Source organism: Rhinopithecus roxellana, chromosome 9, assembly GCF_007565055.1.
Source record: "Rhinopithecus roxellana isolate Shanxi Qingling chromosome 9, ASM756505v1, whole genome shotgun sequence".
Classification (NCBI taxonomy): Eukaryota; Metazoa; Chordata; class Mammalia; order Primates; family Cercopithecidae; genus Rhinopithecus; species Rhinopithecus roxellana.
The window spans coordinates 63,624,159-63,641,920 of NC_044557.1; the positions used below are offsets into that span (position 1 = coordinate 63,624,159).

Here is a 17,762-nt window from a genome sequence, read left to right on the forward strand (position 1 = left end):
GTAAAATTATCTTAACTTTTTTCAAAAAATGTCCCATATTATGTTTTCTAATATGATGAGAATAAAAACCATAAATATATGAGATACTGTCATTCTCCTGTCCACTTCTTAGAAATTATGTGCAATGGAGAAGACATCTCAACATAAAAATTATATTCTCCTTGCTGTAACTGTTATATACACTAGACATTATTAATTACCACTACTTTAGAAAAGATTTTTTTCACACCCTCAAGGAAGGAGATTAAAAATTATGACTGTTTGACATTTAAAAAAAAAGACACTAGGAGGTATGTGCTCCTCGGCCGTGCTTACCTAGTCATGTATTGTTTTGTTTAACCAAATTATGTAAATACAGTATTCTACAGATTTTATTTTGGGAGATATATTCATTGTCCTGTGATAAAGAGCTTGTGCATTTCTTAAAATGTCCTTTATGTACATTTTTTGTTTTAGTGCTGTGTGGTTGCCATAGCTGTTTTGGATTCCAAAGGGAAGCCTTTAAAATGCATAGGAGAGTAACTTCAGAGATACAGAAGATATACACTGGGTTGAGTTTCTGATGTATGTATTTCAAAGCTGCATAAAAATAAAAATTATCTAATAAGCAACAAACTTAGGATATCAGAGCGATCTCATGTGCTGTGGTGTAGTGAACATGATGTACCTGCCCAGCCTTTCGTAGAGGGAGATGAGCTCATTTCAGAGAGATAACCATCTCTGACTTTTTCTTCTGATTCATCACTGACCTGAACTCCATTTGAACCTTGTTAGACAAAAAAACAAGCAGAATTCCTGGCCTAAACTATAAAATATAATTAAGCCCTTTTGAAATGATGTGTAAAAGAACATTGCTGTACCCCCACTTATAACCACCACCACCACCACCGCAACCAATAAAGTTAAATCAAGCACTGCCTGTAATGGATTAAAATAATAAATGTTCCTGGATTTCAGTGTTTGAAGTACTTGAAGAAAACAGGCTCCCAGCAGCCGGGGTAGCTGAATGCAAGAGAGACATTTATTAATGACGAGTTCAAGGATTTGGCCTGTTTAAGATCATTACTTTCTGTTTACCGTGTGTTACACATCCCTTGTATTTTTACACAGCCCACATGTGTCCACATGCAATAATGAAAAGCTTTTTTCCCAACAAAAGAATTGTTAATTGTGTAAATATGGTTCTCTTGGGGAATATGAAGTCTTCATAAGACTCTGCGCCCTTCTAATGAGAAATCCAGTGTAGTCATTATAGTCTTCCATGTAAATCCACCTTCAGATCTTATCTTTAGCCAAATTAGTCATTTCTGGCTATCAGTTTTAGTTACCAAATTCCAAATTTAATCTATACTCTTTGCTAGAAAACTGCTGGCCTCAGGGTATTTGTTTTAGAATTGTGTGCCATTACATTGGACCTTGTGTGTCCTATATACTCTAGAAAAAAAAAATAGTGTTTTTTCTTTTATCATATGATAAAGAACCTTTTCACTAGATTTATTAATAGATACATTTGGAAAAAAACAACTGATACAAATTTTACATATACACATATTAAATATTGTGTTTCTTGGAGAAAAAAGGGTCTTTGAGACAACAAAAATGCTGTCAATTAACATGCAGCTATCTCACTGTACAAAATGTTATTGGAGAAGGATGTTTCCAGCCCTAATAATTAAGTACTAGAGACTTTCTTTCTTAATGGCCTCTCCTTAGATCCTAATGATAGCCCCTATTAGGTTAGTACTAAGTAAAATGGACAAGTATTGTAGCCCCAACCCAAGGAGTGTGGAAAAATAAAAGATTAGAGGTAAATCTCTATCCCCCATTCTACTGAATTTGTGACAGCATTTAGTCTTGCCTGTGGTCACAGCAGATTGCCCCCTTGTCCATATAAGCCAGTAAGCTGTTTGCTAGGAAAGCTTCTAGCGAAGCAACCCTGACAGTGATGAGTAACTGACGACATATCTTAGATGTTCTTTTACTCCCTGGTTTGTCCCCTGGACTTGTTGGCTATTTTGGCATAACATACTGAGGCTGAGCAAGGGAAATGAGGACAGGACAAAGCATTTATTTACAACCCAGTTACCAGTTAGAAAAATGAAATTACTAAGAACTAATAGCAGTAGTTTGTATAAAGCAACATGGTGCTGTAAAGAGGCAGACAGAATCTGCACCCCAGCCCTGCTACTTACTGACCAGTTGGTTGTGTCAAAAGTTACTCTGTAGTGCATTTCCCAAATGAAGGCAAAAATATTTAATGTATAGGACTTTGAGAGCATTAGGTGATGTAATGTATGTGGAGTACCCAACCATTGCTTGGTACAAATTAAGTGCTCAGTAAATATTGGTCTTTTTCTATCTTCCTTTCCCCAAAATCACACCACATGAATATAGAGGTCATAGATTACTAAATATCAGAGCTGAAAAATACCTTGAAGGTCATCCTTTTTTATCAATAACCCTTATTATCCTTTCCTCCCATTGACCTCATGGTCTGGACACACTGCATTTAGTATTAGATAGCTAACTATACCAACTTGATACAATTATAACCAAAACAAACAAATAAAAACTTCAGAACACCTCCACAACTTAGTCTCAGACAAATTCATGATTTCTTTTAGGTTCTTAGGAATACTAAAACTACCTCATGGGCCACCATTACTATGTGGGTCCACTAAGTGTCAAGGAACCTTGGGTCTTAACTCCCTCATTGAGTACAGAGTGGAGAGGTTAAGTGGTTTGCCTAGGGATACCATATGGTGGAGTTGAGATTATAACACACATCTCCTGACTGCTAGCCTTTCTGTTTTACCAGTCTTTCAAATATTGAATTCTGTAGATCAAGACCATTTTCTAAGGCACTGCAGTAAATTACTTAGCAAGTCATGTTGTTTTCAACATTATTTGAGTAAGTTTATACCAATTTTTTCATTCATGTAACTTACTTTAAAAAATTTGATTCTCCAGCAGTTTCCTTGCATAATTCAATTAACCAGCTACTGTGTTCATCCCAGAAACTTTTCAAGTATGTATTTGCTCTTATTCTTTCCTATGTAAAAAGGTTGTCATACACTTTCCAGTATGCACAGTCAGATCTGCCAGTCTGCTTTTTTTTTTAACGTAACCACATGATCCAATCAAGTTTTATTTTTCTAATAAACTAACACAACTGTAAAAACAGTGAGCATGGTGGCAGATTGGAGGGGAAGAAGGAGGCAAAGCATATCCTCCATCACCCTTTGGTATTTTTAGCTTTCATTTTTCCAGGATCCTAGAGTTCTAAAGCATTTCATAAAAAAATACCTTTCCCAGACAATGGCTATGTGTGAGTAGCCAGCTCAGTAGGCACTTCATCTTTCATGACAAATTCTGCCTTTTTTTATGGGAAAGAAAAAACTCTTCCAGTTACTTGTTTTGCCATTTTCTTATGTCCAAACAAAGAGGTTTGAATTAAACTAGGAGGTCCCAGCTTTTACTTACCAGTAAGGACTAAGTCACAGTCCCTGGGGAATGGAAATCTCACCTATGAGAAATCATCAGGTGCTTTGAGAAGGGAAACATGTTAGCAGCCTGGCCACCCATTTGGTCTATTATTTTGATGACTAGACTTTTAAGTTCATTTGTTGGGGAATACTGGCATCTTTTACAGCTCAAATGTCAGTGTCCATGTAGTTATCTGGTTTTGTTATGTTGTCCCATATATCATTTCTTCCTGTATTTTAGTTTACTTTATTAATAGGTTCTCTCTCTCTCTCTCTGCATACACACACACACACACACACACACACACACACACACATACACACACACATATGCACGCTGTCTATATATAGGCTTATTACAGAATTCAATATAATTAAATAGGATCTGATCAACTTACATATTCTGATAAAGGGTGGGGAGGAACACATTTTTTTCATTGCTAGAGCACCCAAATGCCATTTTTATCTGCTTCAACAAAATTGGTTGAAGGAATGGAAGACTTTATTTTTGAGGGATTTGTTATGTCTTTACAGACAATACTTCCAAAATTTTGTCCTTTTCACATTTTGAGGTTTTCTGATGCTTCACTGTTATGCAAATCAGCCTCTGGAGGTATCTAACACATGCTTGCTGATTTTCTAGTAGCCTTAGATTACTTACAGCTGGATAAAATAATTACCTGGATATGCTTTGCTAGCAATGTCATCATTGACTACTCTTTCTAATGATATATAGAAGCTCGATTTAGATTGCATTTTGCTCAGTCAGCATGTAGAAACTAGGAGCTTTACTAAGGGTCTAGTAGATACTGACAATATAGGGCTGGCAGCACTTTGTAAACATTTTCCAAAACAAGTGGTTTGCATTTATTAGTCTTCTGAAGGAGTATTTTAAAAGTCATTGAACTATTTGTTCCTTGAAGTACATTTTTATACTCAATGAAAAGTATGTCAGTATTCAAACAAAGCATGATTGGTTCTGTTTATCATACCAGTTGTTTCTAAAATTATTTCTCAATGTTGCTACACCTCATTTAGTTTAATTAAATATCTGCCATTAGTTTTCTAAAACTTAAATTTAAAAGATAAACATAGATTTTTGGAAAAAGCAGGAAAATTCATCAGGAAAGCATTCTGTTGAAGGAAAGGAGGTAGAAGAAGTCATACCACACGCTTGGTCAAAGTGACCTGATCACATAATCACTAAGTGCAACATGGGATCCTGAGTGGCATCCTGAAACGGAAAAAGGACATTGGAGGAGAAGCTGGTAAGATTGAAAGGTCTTTAAATTAGTAGTATTATATCACTGCAAATTTAATGGTTTTTAAGAATCGTAATCTGATTTTATGTAAGTTATTAACATTGAGAAGCTGGGTGAAGGATATCAACTTTGCTGAAAGCCTAAAGTTGTTTCAGAATTTAAAGTTTTAAAAAAATGATCAACAATTGGGTAAATAACTCTAATAATATTCATGCTTTTAAACATTTAAGTGATAATTTTATATCCTAAACTTTTGAAGCGTATTTTTAAAACTTTTGTCTTTATTGTTTTTAGAAATTTAGGGAAAAAATACAAGTACTGAAAATGCACAGGGTAATTCATCAAATGCCTGTGTACTCATGAGCTAGAACAAATATAAACATTTGTCTTATTTGCTATAAACACACACACAGAACTTTACAAAATTATTCAGGCCTTTTCCAATGTTACATTGTTAAGAAGGTAGCTCTTTATAATTTTTACTTGTAGACATTTTGTCCAATGGTGCATTCGTCCCCCTAGGAAGAAGAACACATGCCTTAACTCACTTTCTGTTGTCATTTATACCAGGTTGTTGGATGTGTAAATATCTAGTTTACATGAACTCTGAGTATTCTCTGTGGCCCTAAGTTTATATGTGTGTTAATATATAAGATTCAAAATAAGGAAGATACTTAGTATGTTTCCTGGGAAAAAAAAGAAAGGCCTGATGTCCCACGGGCTAGCTTCTCAGAGTGAAAGAAAGGGGAAAGGAAAATTAATAACCCTGTCATGAGTCCCAGGGATTACTTTCATATATTGTGGTAAAAGTGTATAATTTGGTTTACCATCTATAAGTGACCCTTTGTGAAATTCATCACCACCCTTTATTGCTATTAAGTTATCACAAGCTCTTAATAAATACTGGCTCACACTTGTGATCCCAACACTTTGGGAGGCTGAGGCAGGCAGATCACGGGGTCAAAGGTTGGAGACCAGCCTGACCAATGCAGTGAAATCCCATCTCTACTAAAAATGAAAAAAAAAAAAAAAAGCTGGACATGGTGGTTTGTGCCTGTAATCCCAGCTACTCGGGAGGCTGAGGCAGGGGAATTGCTTGAACCAGGGAGGTGGAGGTTGCAGTGAACTGAGATCACACACTGAACACCAGCCTGGGTGACAGAGCGAGACTGTCTCTAAATAAATAAATAAATACTGGTTCCAAGATTAAAAGCACTTAACTAACATTTTTATTATTATGTTGTAGCTTTTTTTAATGTAGGAGTATCCATGTTCAAAGGAAATATCTGTTTTAAACTTAAAAGCTGATATCTGTGGGTGAATCTTTCTGTGGTACTACAGATAACTGTGTTCTCTCATTGAGGAATGGAGTCGCAACAGGTTGGTGTGTGCAGTATGTGTAGCAGACAAGGAAGGCACATGGGGATGAGTTGTATCAGTTGTGTAAGTTTCAAAATTGAACCACACTGAATTTCCACATAGGTATATGGCAAGAAAGAAAAAGGACAAAAAGGACCAGGCCGGACATATTTATATCTGCGGATTTTGTATTTTCTTAATACTTTCTGGCAATGGCTGTTCCTGTGTCCTCACTGCAAACATTAGCATCTTATTAAATTCTCAGTGTCATTTGTGTGTTTAAACAAGCTCATGATTGGTGCTGGTAGGCCTGAGTTACGGGCCTGGTTTTAGATACTGTGTCATAAGGACAGATATTATGGTTTAAGCCATGAGAGTAGAGAAGTTTGCTGTAATATTAGTTCAAGGGGAGAATAGAAAACTGAAGATTACTTATTGAAATCCCATTGGTTAAAGGTATTATTTGTGACACTTCAGATTGGCAGAAAATCCAGCCTAAACTGGTTTAAGCAGTTGTCACATATGTGAAAATCTCCAAACCACTGTTGTCCTGAGGCATGGAAGAGTCTGTTAGATTTCTTTCTTTTTTTCTTTTTTTTATTATACTTTAAGTTCTAGGGTACATGTGCATAACATGCAGGTTTGTTACATGTGTATACTTGTGCCATGTTGGTGTGCTGCACCCATCAACTCGTCAGCACCCATCAACTCGTCATTTACATCAGGTATAACTCCCAATGCAATCCCCCCTCCCCCCTCCCCATAATGGGCCCTGTTGTGTGATGTTCCCCTTCCCGAGTCCAAGTGATCTCATTGTTCAGTTCCCACCTATGAGTAAGAACATGCGGTGTTTGGTTCTCTGTTCTTGCGATAGTTTGCTGCGAATACTATGCAGCCATAAAAAAGGATGAGTTTGAGTCTGTTAGATTTCTTCCCTCTGCTTTATGCAGCTTCGGCCCTTAGGCTCCACATGCTGACTGCCAGCAGTTCCAGGGCCTTAATTTTCTTAACCTCAAGACCAGGGAGCAAGAGGAAGGGTCATGTTCCCAAAAGTATTATTATACCTTAGTAGTTTTCATTGAATATTATGCTCATTCTGGAACCAAATCAATCTCCAGAGAATATCAAACATAAAGTCCCATAAAGTGTGGCAAGTTCCACAACCTGCTAGACTGTTTCCAGCAAACCAGTCATTGGATTCTGTTGTCACCGGAACATAGCTATAGCTAGCTCAGTGCCTGCCTTCATTGCAGGGCCTCTATTTCTGAAGCACATTGTGCGTCCTCTGGTCCTCCTTAGTGCTCACTTGAGTCTGGCCCACTTTCTTCTTGTTCCAGCTTCCCAAATGTTTGTGTGATCATTGGCTTCCTAATTCTACACCATTTTCCTGATATTTCTGTCACTACCTTTATCTTTACTCTCTTGAGAATTCTAGCTATCCCATTCTCTGTCCCCAAGGAGAAAAAAAAAAAAAGGATTTGTGTAATAGTAGGGAACTGGTTTTTCTATATTTGTTTTGTAATAATTCAAGTCTGGAATTTTTATTTCATTCTCTACTTGCCCCAGTCAATAAGAACTTGTAATTGTATAACTTTGGGAGGGTTAAAAAGAGCCTTCCATCAACTCTACTTAAGTTCTCTAAGAGATTAGGCACTTTGCAAGTGATATGCATAATATGGAATGATATGAATTTTGACATTTCAGTACTAGTTCTTTTAAGACAAATCCTTATAATTTTAGTACAACATCAGTATTTAGTACAATATCGGTATTTTAAAGTGGTTCCTGCATAATAGAAAGACCTAATATGATCCAAATTCTATATGTATTATGTTATTTCTACAAATATAAGATTTTATCATGCTTACAAATACTCTTTTTTAAATGAAAGCCACTATAGAGTGAGAAAGGAATCTCATTCCTCTGTATGCTTTGTAGACAAAATGTTGTCAAGCACATTCCTAAAGAGACTTCCAGGAATAAATATCAACCTTTTCTGACTTTTCTTTAGTAGATAATTACCTTTGCTTCCATAAACTTGTTCTTTATGGCTTTCTTAGTTCTTTTGCTTTAATTTTGACCACTCCAAGTGATGGTTTAGGGTGGATTAGAAACAGACACACCTGAAGAGGTACTTAGCAAGTTTCTCACGGTCATAGAAAGAGGTTACAAATAAGGAAGGGGAGAAGGCTGGAAACCACTCTGTGCTGTTGGATTTGAATCTGAGGTATCAGTATGAATTCATGGTTTTTAATATATTTACCAGTGGACAGAGAGAGAGAGACAAAGATATGTAGGTATACAGGGGTTGCTATACATATATATACTTCTTAGCTCTGCTAAAAGGGGCTAGCAGCAGTGACACCCCAGTAGCAACGAGCATACCTACCACCCAGATTTTGGTTTCTAGATACCATTCTTCAACAAAAGAAACCAGAGCTGCTTGGAGAAATGGCTGGTGCTGGAGATGGGGTGAGAAAAATACAAGATGAGCCTGAAATATTTTGTGTCCTGAAAGTAAAGAAGTTCTCAAAAAATAATGGGCATAGGCCAGGTGCAGTGGCTTACACCTGTATTCCCAGCACTTTGAGAGGCCAAGATGTGCAGATCAACCAAGGTCAGGAGTTTGAGACCAGCTTGGCCAACATGGTGAAACCCCATCTCTACTAAAAAGACAAAAATTAGCCGGGCATGGTGGTGGGCACCTGTAATCCAAGCTGTTTGGGAGGCTGAGGCAGGAGAATCGCTGGAACCCAGGAGGCAGAGGTTGCAGTGAGCCAAGATCACGCCACTGCACTCCAGCCTATGTGACAGAGTGAGACTCTGTCTCAAAAAAAAACAAACAAACAAAAGAAGAGCATATACTGAAAGGACACAGGGACCATCTTAAAGGGCTCCCAATGGCCAAAGCTAGTTCAGAGTAAGCAACAATGTAAATAATGATAGTATTGGATTATAACCCATAAAAATGAATATTCATGAGTCCATACTGATATAAATAAATAATTAGTATATGAGGTAGAAGGGACAGCTCTAGTATATGTGCTACCAAAGTGGGCAGGCACTAGAAGGGACAGCTCTAAATAAGGGAAATAGGAAACCACCATTATCACACACCACAATAAATCATTGCAGGTGAGACTACTGGTGGATGCTAACATTAGTGGGTGAAAGTTTGAAGAAAAAGAGCATATTTGCATAACCTCCAAGTGTCTCTCCCACAAAAATACTTATTTACAAGGGGACAGTGTTAACTTTACAGCGGCAAAATGTGGCAGACACCACTTTAGCCATATGATCAGAGTTAATATTGTAAATAATAAAATATTAAATATCACATACACCAATATGATGCACTAAGGGTGTCACTTCTGTGGTATTGCCAAAAATGCATAACCTCATTCTAATCACAAGAAAACATCAGATAAACCCCAACTGACAGACATGTTGCAGAATGATTGTCCTGGGTTATTCCACAGTATTGAGGTCATGAAAGACAAAGAAAGCTGGGGGATCTGTCACATATTAAAGAATACTGAGAAGCTTTGATGATTAAATTCAGCGGGGATCCTAGGTTGAATCCTGGACCAGAAAGAGGAAAGTAGTGGGAAAAATGGCAAAATTTTAAAAAGATGTGTAGATTATTTGAAAGTATTGTATCGATGTGGATTTCCTGATTCCAGTATTTGCACTAAAGTTACTTAGCTAGGTGAAGGGTATACAGGAATGTTATACAGTATGTTTTTTCAAATTTTATGTAGGTCCAAAGTTATTTCAAAATAGAAAGCTTTTTTTTTTTTTTTTTTTTTTAAAGTGAGAGGACTTGAAGTAGATGATTTCTAGATCTGTTCCATCCAGCCTTGTTATGTTACAGTGGTACAAAATGAAACCGAAGATGTAAGCGGTTTTATTTCCTGTCTACCAATTAAGAAACATGTTGAGGCAGCTGAAAAATAGAATCAGATTCTAAACTGTTAATTCAGTTCAATGGAACATGTCCTGAATAGCTACTGTTGTGCCCAGGACTACACTGAATAAGCTGGTCCTTGCCTCCAGCGTGGTCAGTACTAGAGCTTGAAAATGGTGTGATCTTCTCTTTCAGTCACTCATATTATTCAGGTGTCTCTTCTTTGATGTTTTAAAATAATGGAATTGGAGAGAATGAAATAGAAATTGATAAGTTTTAGAAATTTGTCAAAGGAAATAAGAGCCTTCAAAGAGGACCTGAGGTTTTCAGTCTGGGTGCCTGAAGAGACAATGATAACCATTAAATAAAATAAGCAAACTAGGTGGCCTTTGGCATTAAACACTGTGTACAAGGATTCAATATGACTATCACACTAAGATTACAAACAATTAATTAGGTATGTCAGTGTGGGGTTGTACAAAGATATGTGTATTTGAAAATAAAAGATGATGTAATCCTGACATTCTGTTAATGCTCATTTACTAAATAATTGTACTGAATTAAGGCTATACTTTTATGCCTTTATGGCAAATTTCTGGATGATGAATAGATATATTTCATTTAGCAAATGTTTACTTTTAGAAGTTTTAGATATTTTAGAAAGGTAATGCTGTTAAGTCAGAAAATTATGGCTTAAGTTATGGACTCTGTTAATAAAGATAGTTTTTTATTTGGGGGTATTTTGGGGCCTGTTTCTATTTCTTTTATTTTCTGGGGTGCTTTTTTTGCTTGTTTATTTGTTTGTTTAGACTGAGTGAAAGCTTTGAATCAAGATAATTGTAAATGAAATGGTAGTTTCAGTTTCACAATTTGATGAAACATTTTAAGCAATGGATTTCCACCATGATTATTTTTAAACAAAAGTCTTATCTCTAATGCTTTTGTGGGTGTGATGCCTTCTGTGGAGGATTAGAGGTTGAATATCTTATTTCTGCAGTAGGAATATACAACTTATATGAAATTTTCAAGTCTCTACAGAATTGAAAAGTCAGTGTGGTTACTGTACTTTGAAACATGCATATACTATGGGCCTAAGGTGTTTTTTAATCTTTCATCTTTTTTAGGGATCAAATATCATTAGAAAAATAAGCCATGGGCATTACAAACGTGGTCTGGTGAAATTCAATATTCACTATGACAATTTAGAATATGAGCTCCTTGGGAGGAAAGTTAACTCACCACTCTAACTTTGCATCTAAATATCTTAAAATGTGCCATTGGTTTTATGAAAACGTTTTGATCTACACTCCTATTTTAAGTTCAAAAGAAAACCTACATTTTAAAGTGTATTCCTTTTCTGGGTATATTTACTTTGAACTATAGCATATAGTTTTTCTCATAAATCTAACCTGCCACTATCTGTTTTTAAGACTTTGTAAACTTCAAGTGGTTATGATGTGTGAAGTTTGGATTAAACTAAAATTTTTAGAAAACACATGTTATATATTTTGATTGTTTTGAATTTTAACATGAGCCAGTAAAAAACTTGAGTGTCTAGCAAAGTAATATACTGCACTCTGTTACTGTACGAAATCACAGAAAATTACCCTTTCCCATCATGTTAACAATAGACAAATGAAGCAGCTGTTCTTATTCTTAATGTAGTTGCTTGAAAAACTTGCACAACTTAATGAAAATGTCTCTACTCATAAAACTTAAAATGCTCACACATGGAAAAAGTCATAATGTTTTGGCAAATATTACTTTGTTAGGAATGTGAATGAGGTATACCTGCTTTATAACTAGAACTCTGTATAAATGGCATGAAACGGTGGTGGACTGCCAACTGAGCAAGAAGACTCTGACAAAGGACGAATTAATACCTTCAAAAATACAGATAGTTCTTTCCCAAACATTTTTTTGATGAGGATGAATTATATACTCTTCTCTATTTTTTTTTCAGGCATAATTCTTGGATCATCATTTCTACTCACTATAAACGATTTTCTCCTTAAAACAAGTCTCAAAGAAAGAAGCCGCATTCTGATAGGACCATGTTGTGCTACTGCCAATCTGGAAGCTAAATGGTGTAAACACAGCGGCAATCCAGGCCCGGAGCAATCCATACCAAAAATATCCATTGACTTAAGAGGAGGTCTGCTACAGGTCTGTGGGTATTGGCCATATTTTTTTCATAGGTTATTAACTAGCCTCTGTTCAGTTTTTGAACTGTTTCACTAAATTTTAAATGTGTGGTAAGAAAGGGTATTTGTCAGATTGCTACTTGTTAAATTTTCCACAACTTTATTGAGATATAATTCATACACCAGACACTCTACCTATTTAAAGTATACAATTCAGTGGGTTTTTTAAGCATATTTGCAGAGTTGCACAATCATTACCACAGTCAATTTCAGAACATTTTCATTACCACCAACAAAAAAACCCATATCCATTAGCAGCTAGTCGCATTACCCTCTAACCCCCTCATCAGGCCTAGGAAACCACTAATCTACTTTCTGTCTCTATAGATTTACGTATTCTTGACATTTCATATAGATAGAATCATATAACCTGTGGTCTTTTGTGACTACTTCTTTCACTTAGAGTGTTTTCAAGGTTCATTCATGTTTACCAAGTGTCAATATTTTATTCCTTTTTATGGCCAAATAATATTCCATCATCTGGATATACCATATTTTATGTATTGATTCATCAGTTGATAGACATTTGGGTTCTTTCCACTTTTGACTGCTATAAATAATGCTGCTGTGAACATTTGTGTACGACTTTTTGTGTGGACATATGTTTTCATTTCTCTTAGATATATAACTAGGAGTGGAATTGCTGGGTTGAATTTTTTTTTTTTATGTGTAGACTTTTCTTTTTGAGACAGGGTCTTGCTCTGTCACCCAGGCTAGAGTACAGTGGTACAATAATAGCTCACTGTAGCCTCAGTCTTCCGGGCTCAAGTGATCCTCTTGCATCAACCTCCTGAGTAGGTAGAACTGTGTACCACCACACCCACCTAATGTTTTGTTTTTTGTTTGTTTGTTTCTTTCAGCAGAGATTAGGTCTCACTATGTTGTCCAGGCTATAGATTTTTTAAATTATTAATACTAAAAGTGGTCAAACTGTTGCAGGCACAGTGTCACTAGCAATATATAAGAACCATTTCCTAATATTAAATATTTTACATGTGATGATATCTGATCACAACACTTGATAAATTAGTCGCATTGCAAGCTCTTAATGCATTTGTCTTAACAGCCAAGTGTAGAATGTATGAAGGTATCCAACTTATTTCTTGATTATTTTGTGTTTGGATAGATTTTAATTTAATCTTTATGTAATTTGATGCCACTTTAAACTTGACATGAATCCAAAAAGCTTGAAATATTCACAGTGATAGAAAATTAAAACAACTAATTGGTCAATAATAGAGACATTAAACGTGAATTTTTTTTTTCTTTCTTTCTTTCTTTCTTTTTTTTTTTTTTGAGACAGGATCTCATTTTGTTGCACATCCTGAAGTGCAGTGGTGTGATAACAGCTCACTGCAGCTTCAGCCTCCTGGGCTCAAGAGATCCTCCCACCTCAGCCTCCCAAGTACCCAGGACCACAAGTATGCACCACTATGCCTGACTATTTTTTTTAAGAGACAGGTTCTCACTATATTGCCCAGGCTGGTCTCAAACTCATGGGCTCCAGTGATCCTCCACCCATGCTGGGATTACAGGCATGAGCCATAGCACCAGGCCAATTTTTTGTTTTTATCTAAAAGTTGTATTGCCTCAAGTTTTCACCAGTTTTCTTTTTAATGTACAGAGCAACATTTGGGAAGATCCTAATAACTTATTGTTTTGTGTTGCTTTGGAGATTTTCAGCATCTATCAGAAATCTTCATATGTTTAGCAATAAGCATGTATTACTTTAGCAAGAATATTCATTGTCTTACATTTTTTCCAAGGCAGCCAAGTAACTTCACATTAAAAACAACAATGATCTGTTTACATGACCAAGTGCTTAAAAATAAAAAGTAAGAAAATTTTAAACCACAGCATCAATAAAAGCAAAAACAAAGTACAGTGTATTATCTCTGTATTACAGTCATTGTCTCTTGACAATTTAAAGGCTAGAGCACAACATTCTACTCCCCAGTTTGACTTTTCACCTATCTCTATTTTTCAACATCCAATAAAAATAAGATTGATGAGAACACAAGTACACTTAGTGTTATATCTCTTACTTTCATTTCTGAGATGCCTTAATTCCAGAGAGCAGAACCTAAGCCTAAGGTTTAAAATTTACCCACACGATATAGGGCTGTTATTTTCTACTACTATATATTGTTTTGTCTTTTCTGTGTTACCTGGTTCTCTTAGAATTGATAGTTGTATTGCCTTTATTTAGTATCTACAGAGAAATTTAACATTTTTGAAAGTTTTAATCTTCATTGTAACCTACTGGTCATTATATGTCTATAACTTATTATAGACTAATATTACTCACATGCAGAAAAAGAAAACTTAATCTCCATTAGAGGAAACGCTAAGTCCTTTTGTTCTGAAACTCTACTGTAGCTACTGTAGTATAGTTGATTCTCAGGGGCTCTGGAATCCTCTGTGTTGGCACAGTCTTACTAAACACGGGAGTTGGGAACCTTCTAAGTTCAGGTTCATTGAGAAGGCTCCCTCTCTTTTTCTCTGAAAAATAAAAGTGCAGAGAAAGGAACCCTATAATAAGGATTGCTTATTTAATCTCATGGCAAAATGTCAGAGCTATTCCACAAGGTTATTACTATGATTTTATTAACATATTGGCCTAGAGGATCTTCATTGCCTTCTCTCAGACTATAATAGGGTTCTTTTCCCTCTCAGCTAAATTAATTCATAAACATTACTTCACATCAACATACTTCAACATTTAAATTTTATTGTTATTCACACAATATAAAATATAATTGATTTTTTGTTGTTATATATTTACTCAAGCAATAGAGTTTCATCCTGTAGGTCAGTTACTTTTTAGGAATTAGTTTATTATAAGTAATTAAATTGAACATAATTACAGTCCTACAGTAATTCAAATATGATTATACCTACTTAGTCTCAAGAAATATTTGTATTTAAAAGCCACCAGAATTTTTTTATGATTTTAAAGGTCTTCTGGGGTCAAGAACATTTGAATTGTTTAGTTCTTCTACATGAATTACTCAATGGATACCTTAATGAGGCGGGAAATTTTGAAGTACAAGTTTCTGAACCAGTACCTCAAATGTCATCTCCTGTGGAAAAGAATCAGACATTTAAAAGTGAACAAACTTCAGATGACCTACGGACAGGTCTATTTCAATATGTACAGGATGCTGGTAAGTAGCAATAGCCTCAGTATGAGAGTGTGTGTGTGCATGTGGGTGCATTTTAAATGCATGTTGACTAAATAACAACAATCAAGATTACTTTTTAAAGTGCATTAAAATTTGTAGTACAAAAATAGTACGTTATCATTCAGTCTCTCTTAGGGGAAGTTCTTGATTTCTTTCTGTTCCAGAATATATATAAAACTGGTCAACTAGCTTCTTTATATCTTTTTTTCTCGTAAGTTTTTCTTCCTTTACTAAACCATGTTCCCCTTTAAAATCATACAATTAATTATGTTTTTATTTGACAGAATATTTGAAATTGCCTGGGGTCTATGAAGTCTTATTTTATAATGAAACTGAAGATTGCCCAGGGATGATGTTATGGAGATACCCAGAACCTAGAGTGCTCACCCTTGTACGAATAACTCCTGTGCCTTTTAACACCACAGAGGATCCAGATATTAGCACAGCAGACCTTGGTGATGTGCTACAGGTATGTAATGACTATTCATTGTAAAATGAAAACATTGTGGGAAAGTGCTGATCATATATTAGGAAAAATGTTTGGAACATACTTACTTCTTACATTAATAGTATCAGAAATACACATCTGTGTGTGTGGTATGTGTGTATCCACACACATATATAATAGTATTTTTTTTCTTTTTTTGAGATAGAGTCTCGCTCTGTCGCCCAGGCTGGAGTGCAGTGGCACGATCTCAGCTCACTGCAAGCTCCGCCTCCCGGGTTTACGCCATTCTCCCGCCTCAGCCTCCGAGTAGCTGGGACTACAGGCGCCCGCCACCGCGCCCGGCTAGGTTTTTGTATTTTTTTAGTAGAGACGGGGTTTCACCGTGTTCGCCAGGATGGTCTGGATCTCCTGACCTAGTAATCCACCCGTCTCGGCCTCCCAAAGTGCTGGGATTACAGGCTTGAGCCACCGCACCTGGCCTATAATAGGATTTTTTTTTAAATAAGGGAATAATGTAATCCAAACTCATGATACATGGCAATTTTGAGAGTCCTCAGTTCTACTCTCCATTTTATTGTGAGTAGATTATAATGGGACAAGGAGGTGTCATTTAGTTCACCACTCCTTTATCGAGTGCCTATCATGTGTTCACATGCTTCAGAGCTTCTAGACCTGCCCCATGAAACAAAATATGCCCATGTAAGGCCAGAAATAGATGACTGTAGTTTTCATTTCCATAGCTGAAATGGTCTTGGGGCTTGAGGTAGGCTGATTTTTCTATCAAAGAAAAGGTCTAACCAGTGATCATATTCCCTAAGGTTTTGTGAAAGTGTGTTGCTTGTTAATTCCCTGAGTTTAATATAAATGTCATTGTGGTTATCACTATATTACCACTGTACTTACTGATATTCTACTGATAGGAATTTCTCTTAAAATTTGTTTCTCTCTTAATCTTCCACCTATTACTAGATCACACAACCACCCACTCAAAATCTACAAGTCATTCCTGATCGCCTTCTTTCCCTACCTCCCTGCATCAAAGCCCATCAACAAGTCCTGTCAGTTCTGTCTACAAATTCTCTGTTTCTGCTGATGCAACTTGAGTTCAAACTGCCGTCTTCTGTTCCCTACTTCAGTAGCTTCCTAATTGGCCTCTATGCTTCTGTTCTTGACCACTTGGAATGCATTCTCCAAATAGCAGCTAAACTGATATTTTTTAAATGTAGGTTATACTATATCACTTCCCTAACTTAAAACCCTGTAGTGGCTTCCTCTAATACTTAGAACAAATTTCAGATCTCTTGCTGTGGCCTGCAAGGACCTATAGTCTGGACTCTGCTCACCTCTCCAACTGGAGTTCATGCCAGTCTCTCCCTTTCTCATGATCCTTCAGCCACTCTGGCCTCCTTTTTCTCCTTGAGCAGACCACCTCTGTCACATTACCACCCTTATTCTTTGTCAGTCAGGTACCAGCTCAAATGTTTTATCCTGACTAGCCCACTACAAGTACTTCATTCTGTATTGCATTACCTTGTTTTACTTTCTTCATAGTTCTTATTGCTAGTCCGAATTATGCGTTTGTTTACTTGTGTGTGATCTTTCTACTGTTAAAAAATAAACTCCTTATATGTCTTGATGATGTATCTCCAGCCTCTGATACATAGGTACACTCACCAAATTTTTGAAGTGACTGCTGTGTTTTAACAAATTAGATTTTTTTTTTTTTTTTTTTGAAACGGAGTCTCGCTCTGTGGCCCAGGCTGGAGTGCAGTGGCCGGATCTCAGCTCACTGCAAGCTCCGCCTCCCGGGTTTACGCCATTCTCCTGCCTCAGCCTCCTGAATAGCTGGGACTACAGACACGTGCCACCATACCCAGATAATTTTTTTTTTTTTTTTGTATTTTTAGTAGAG

The 17,762-nt window shown here is 36.3% G+C and overlaps 1 protein-coding gene across 8 annotated transcripts in view; it reads left to right on the plus strand.

The window, feature by feature from the left end:
* VPS13B (vacuolar protein sorting 13 homolog B) overlaps nucleotides 1-17,762 on the plus strand; it is a 904,863-nt gene that overhangs the window by 728,939 nt on the left and 158,162 nt on the right. For all 8 annotated transcript variants that reach the window (XM_010385612.2, XM_030937293.1, XM_010385613.2 and 5 more), the window contains exons 37-39: nucleotides 11,977-12,179; nucleotides 15,177-15,384; nucleotides 15,687-15,871. In XM_010385612.2, the coding sequence (XP_010383914.1) occupies nucleotides 11,977-12,179; nucleotides 15,177-15,384; nucleotides 15,687-15,871 (596 nt within the window). The remainder of the gene's footprint in view (nucleotides 1-11,976; nucleotides 12,180-15,176; nucleotides 15,385-15,686; nucleotides 15,872-17,762) is intronic.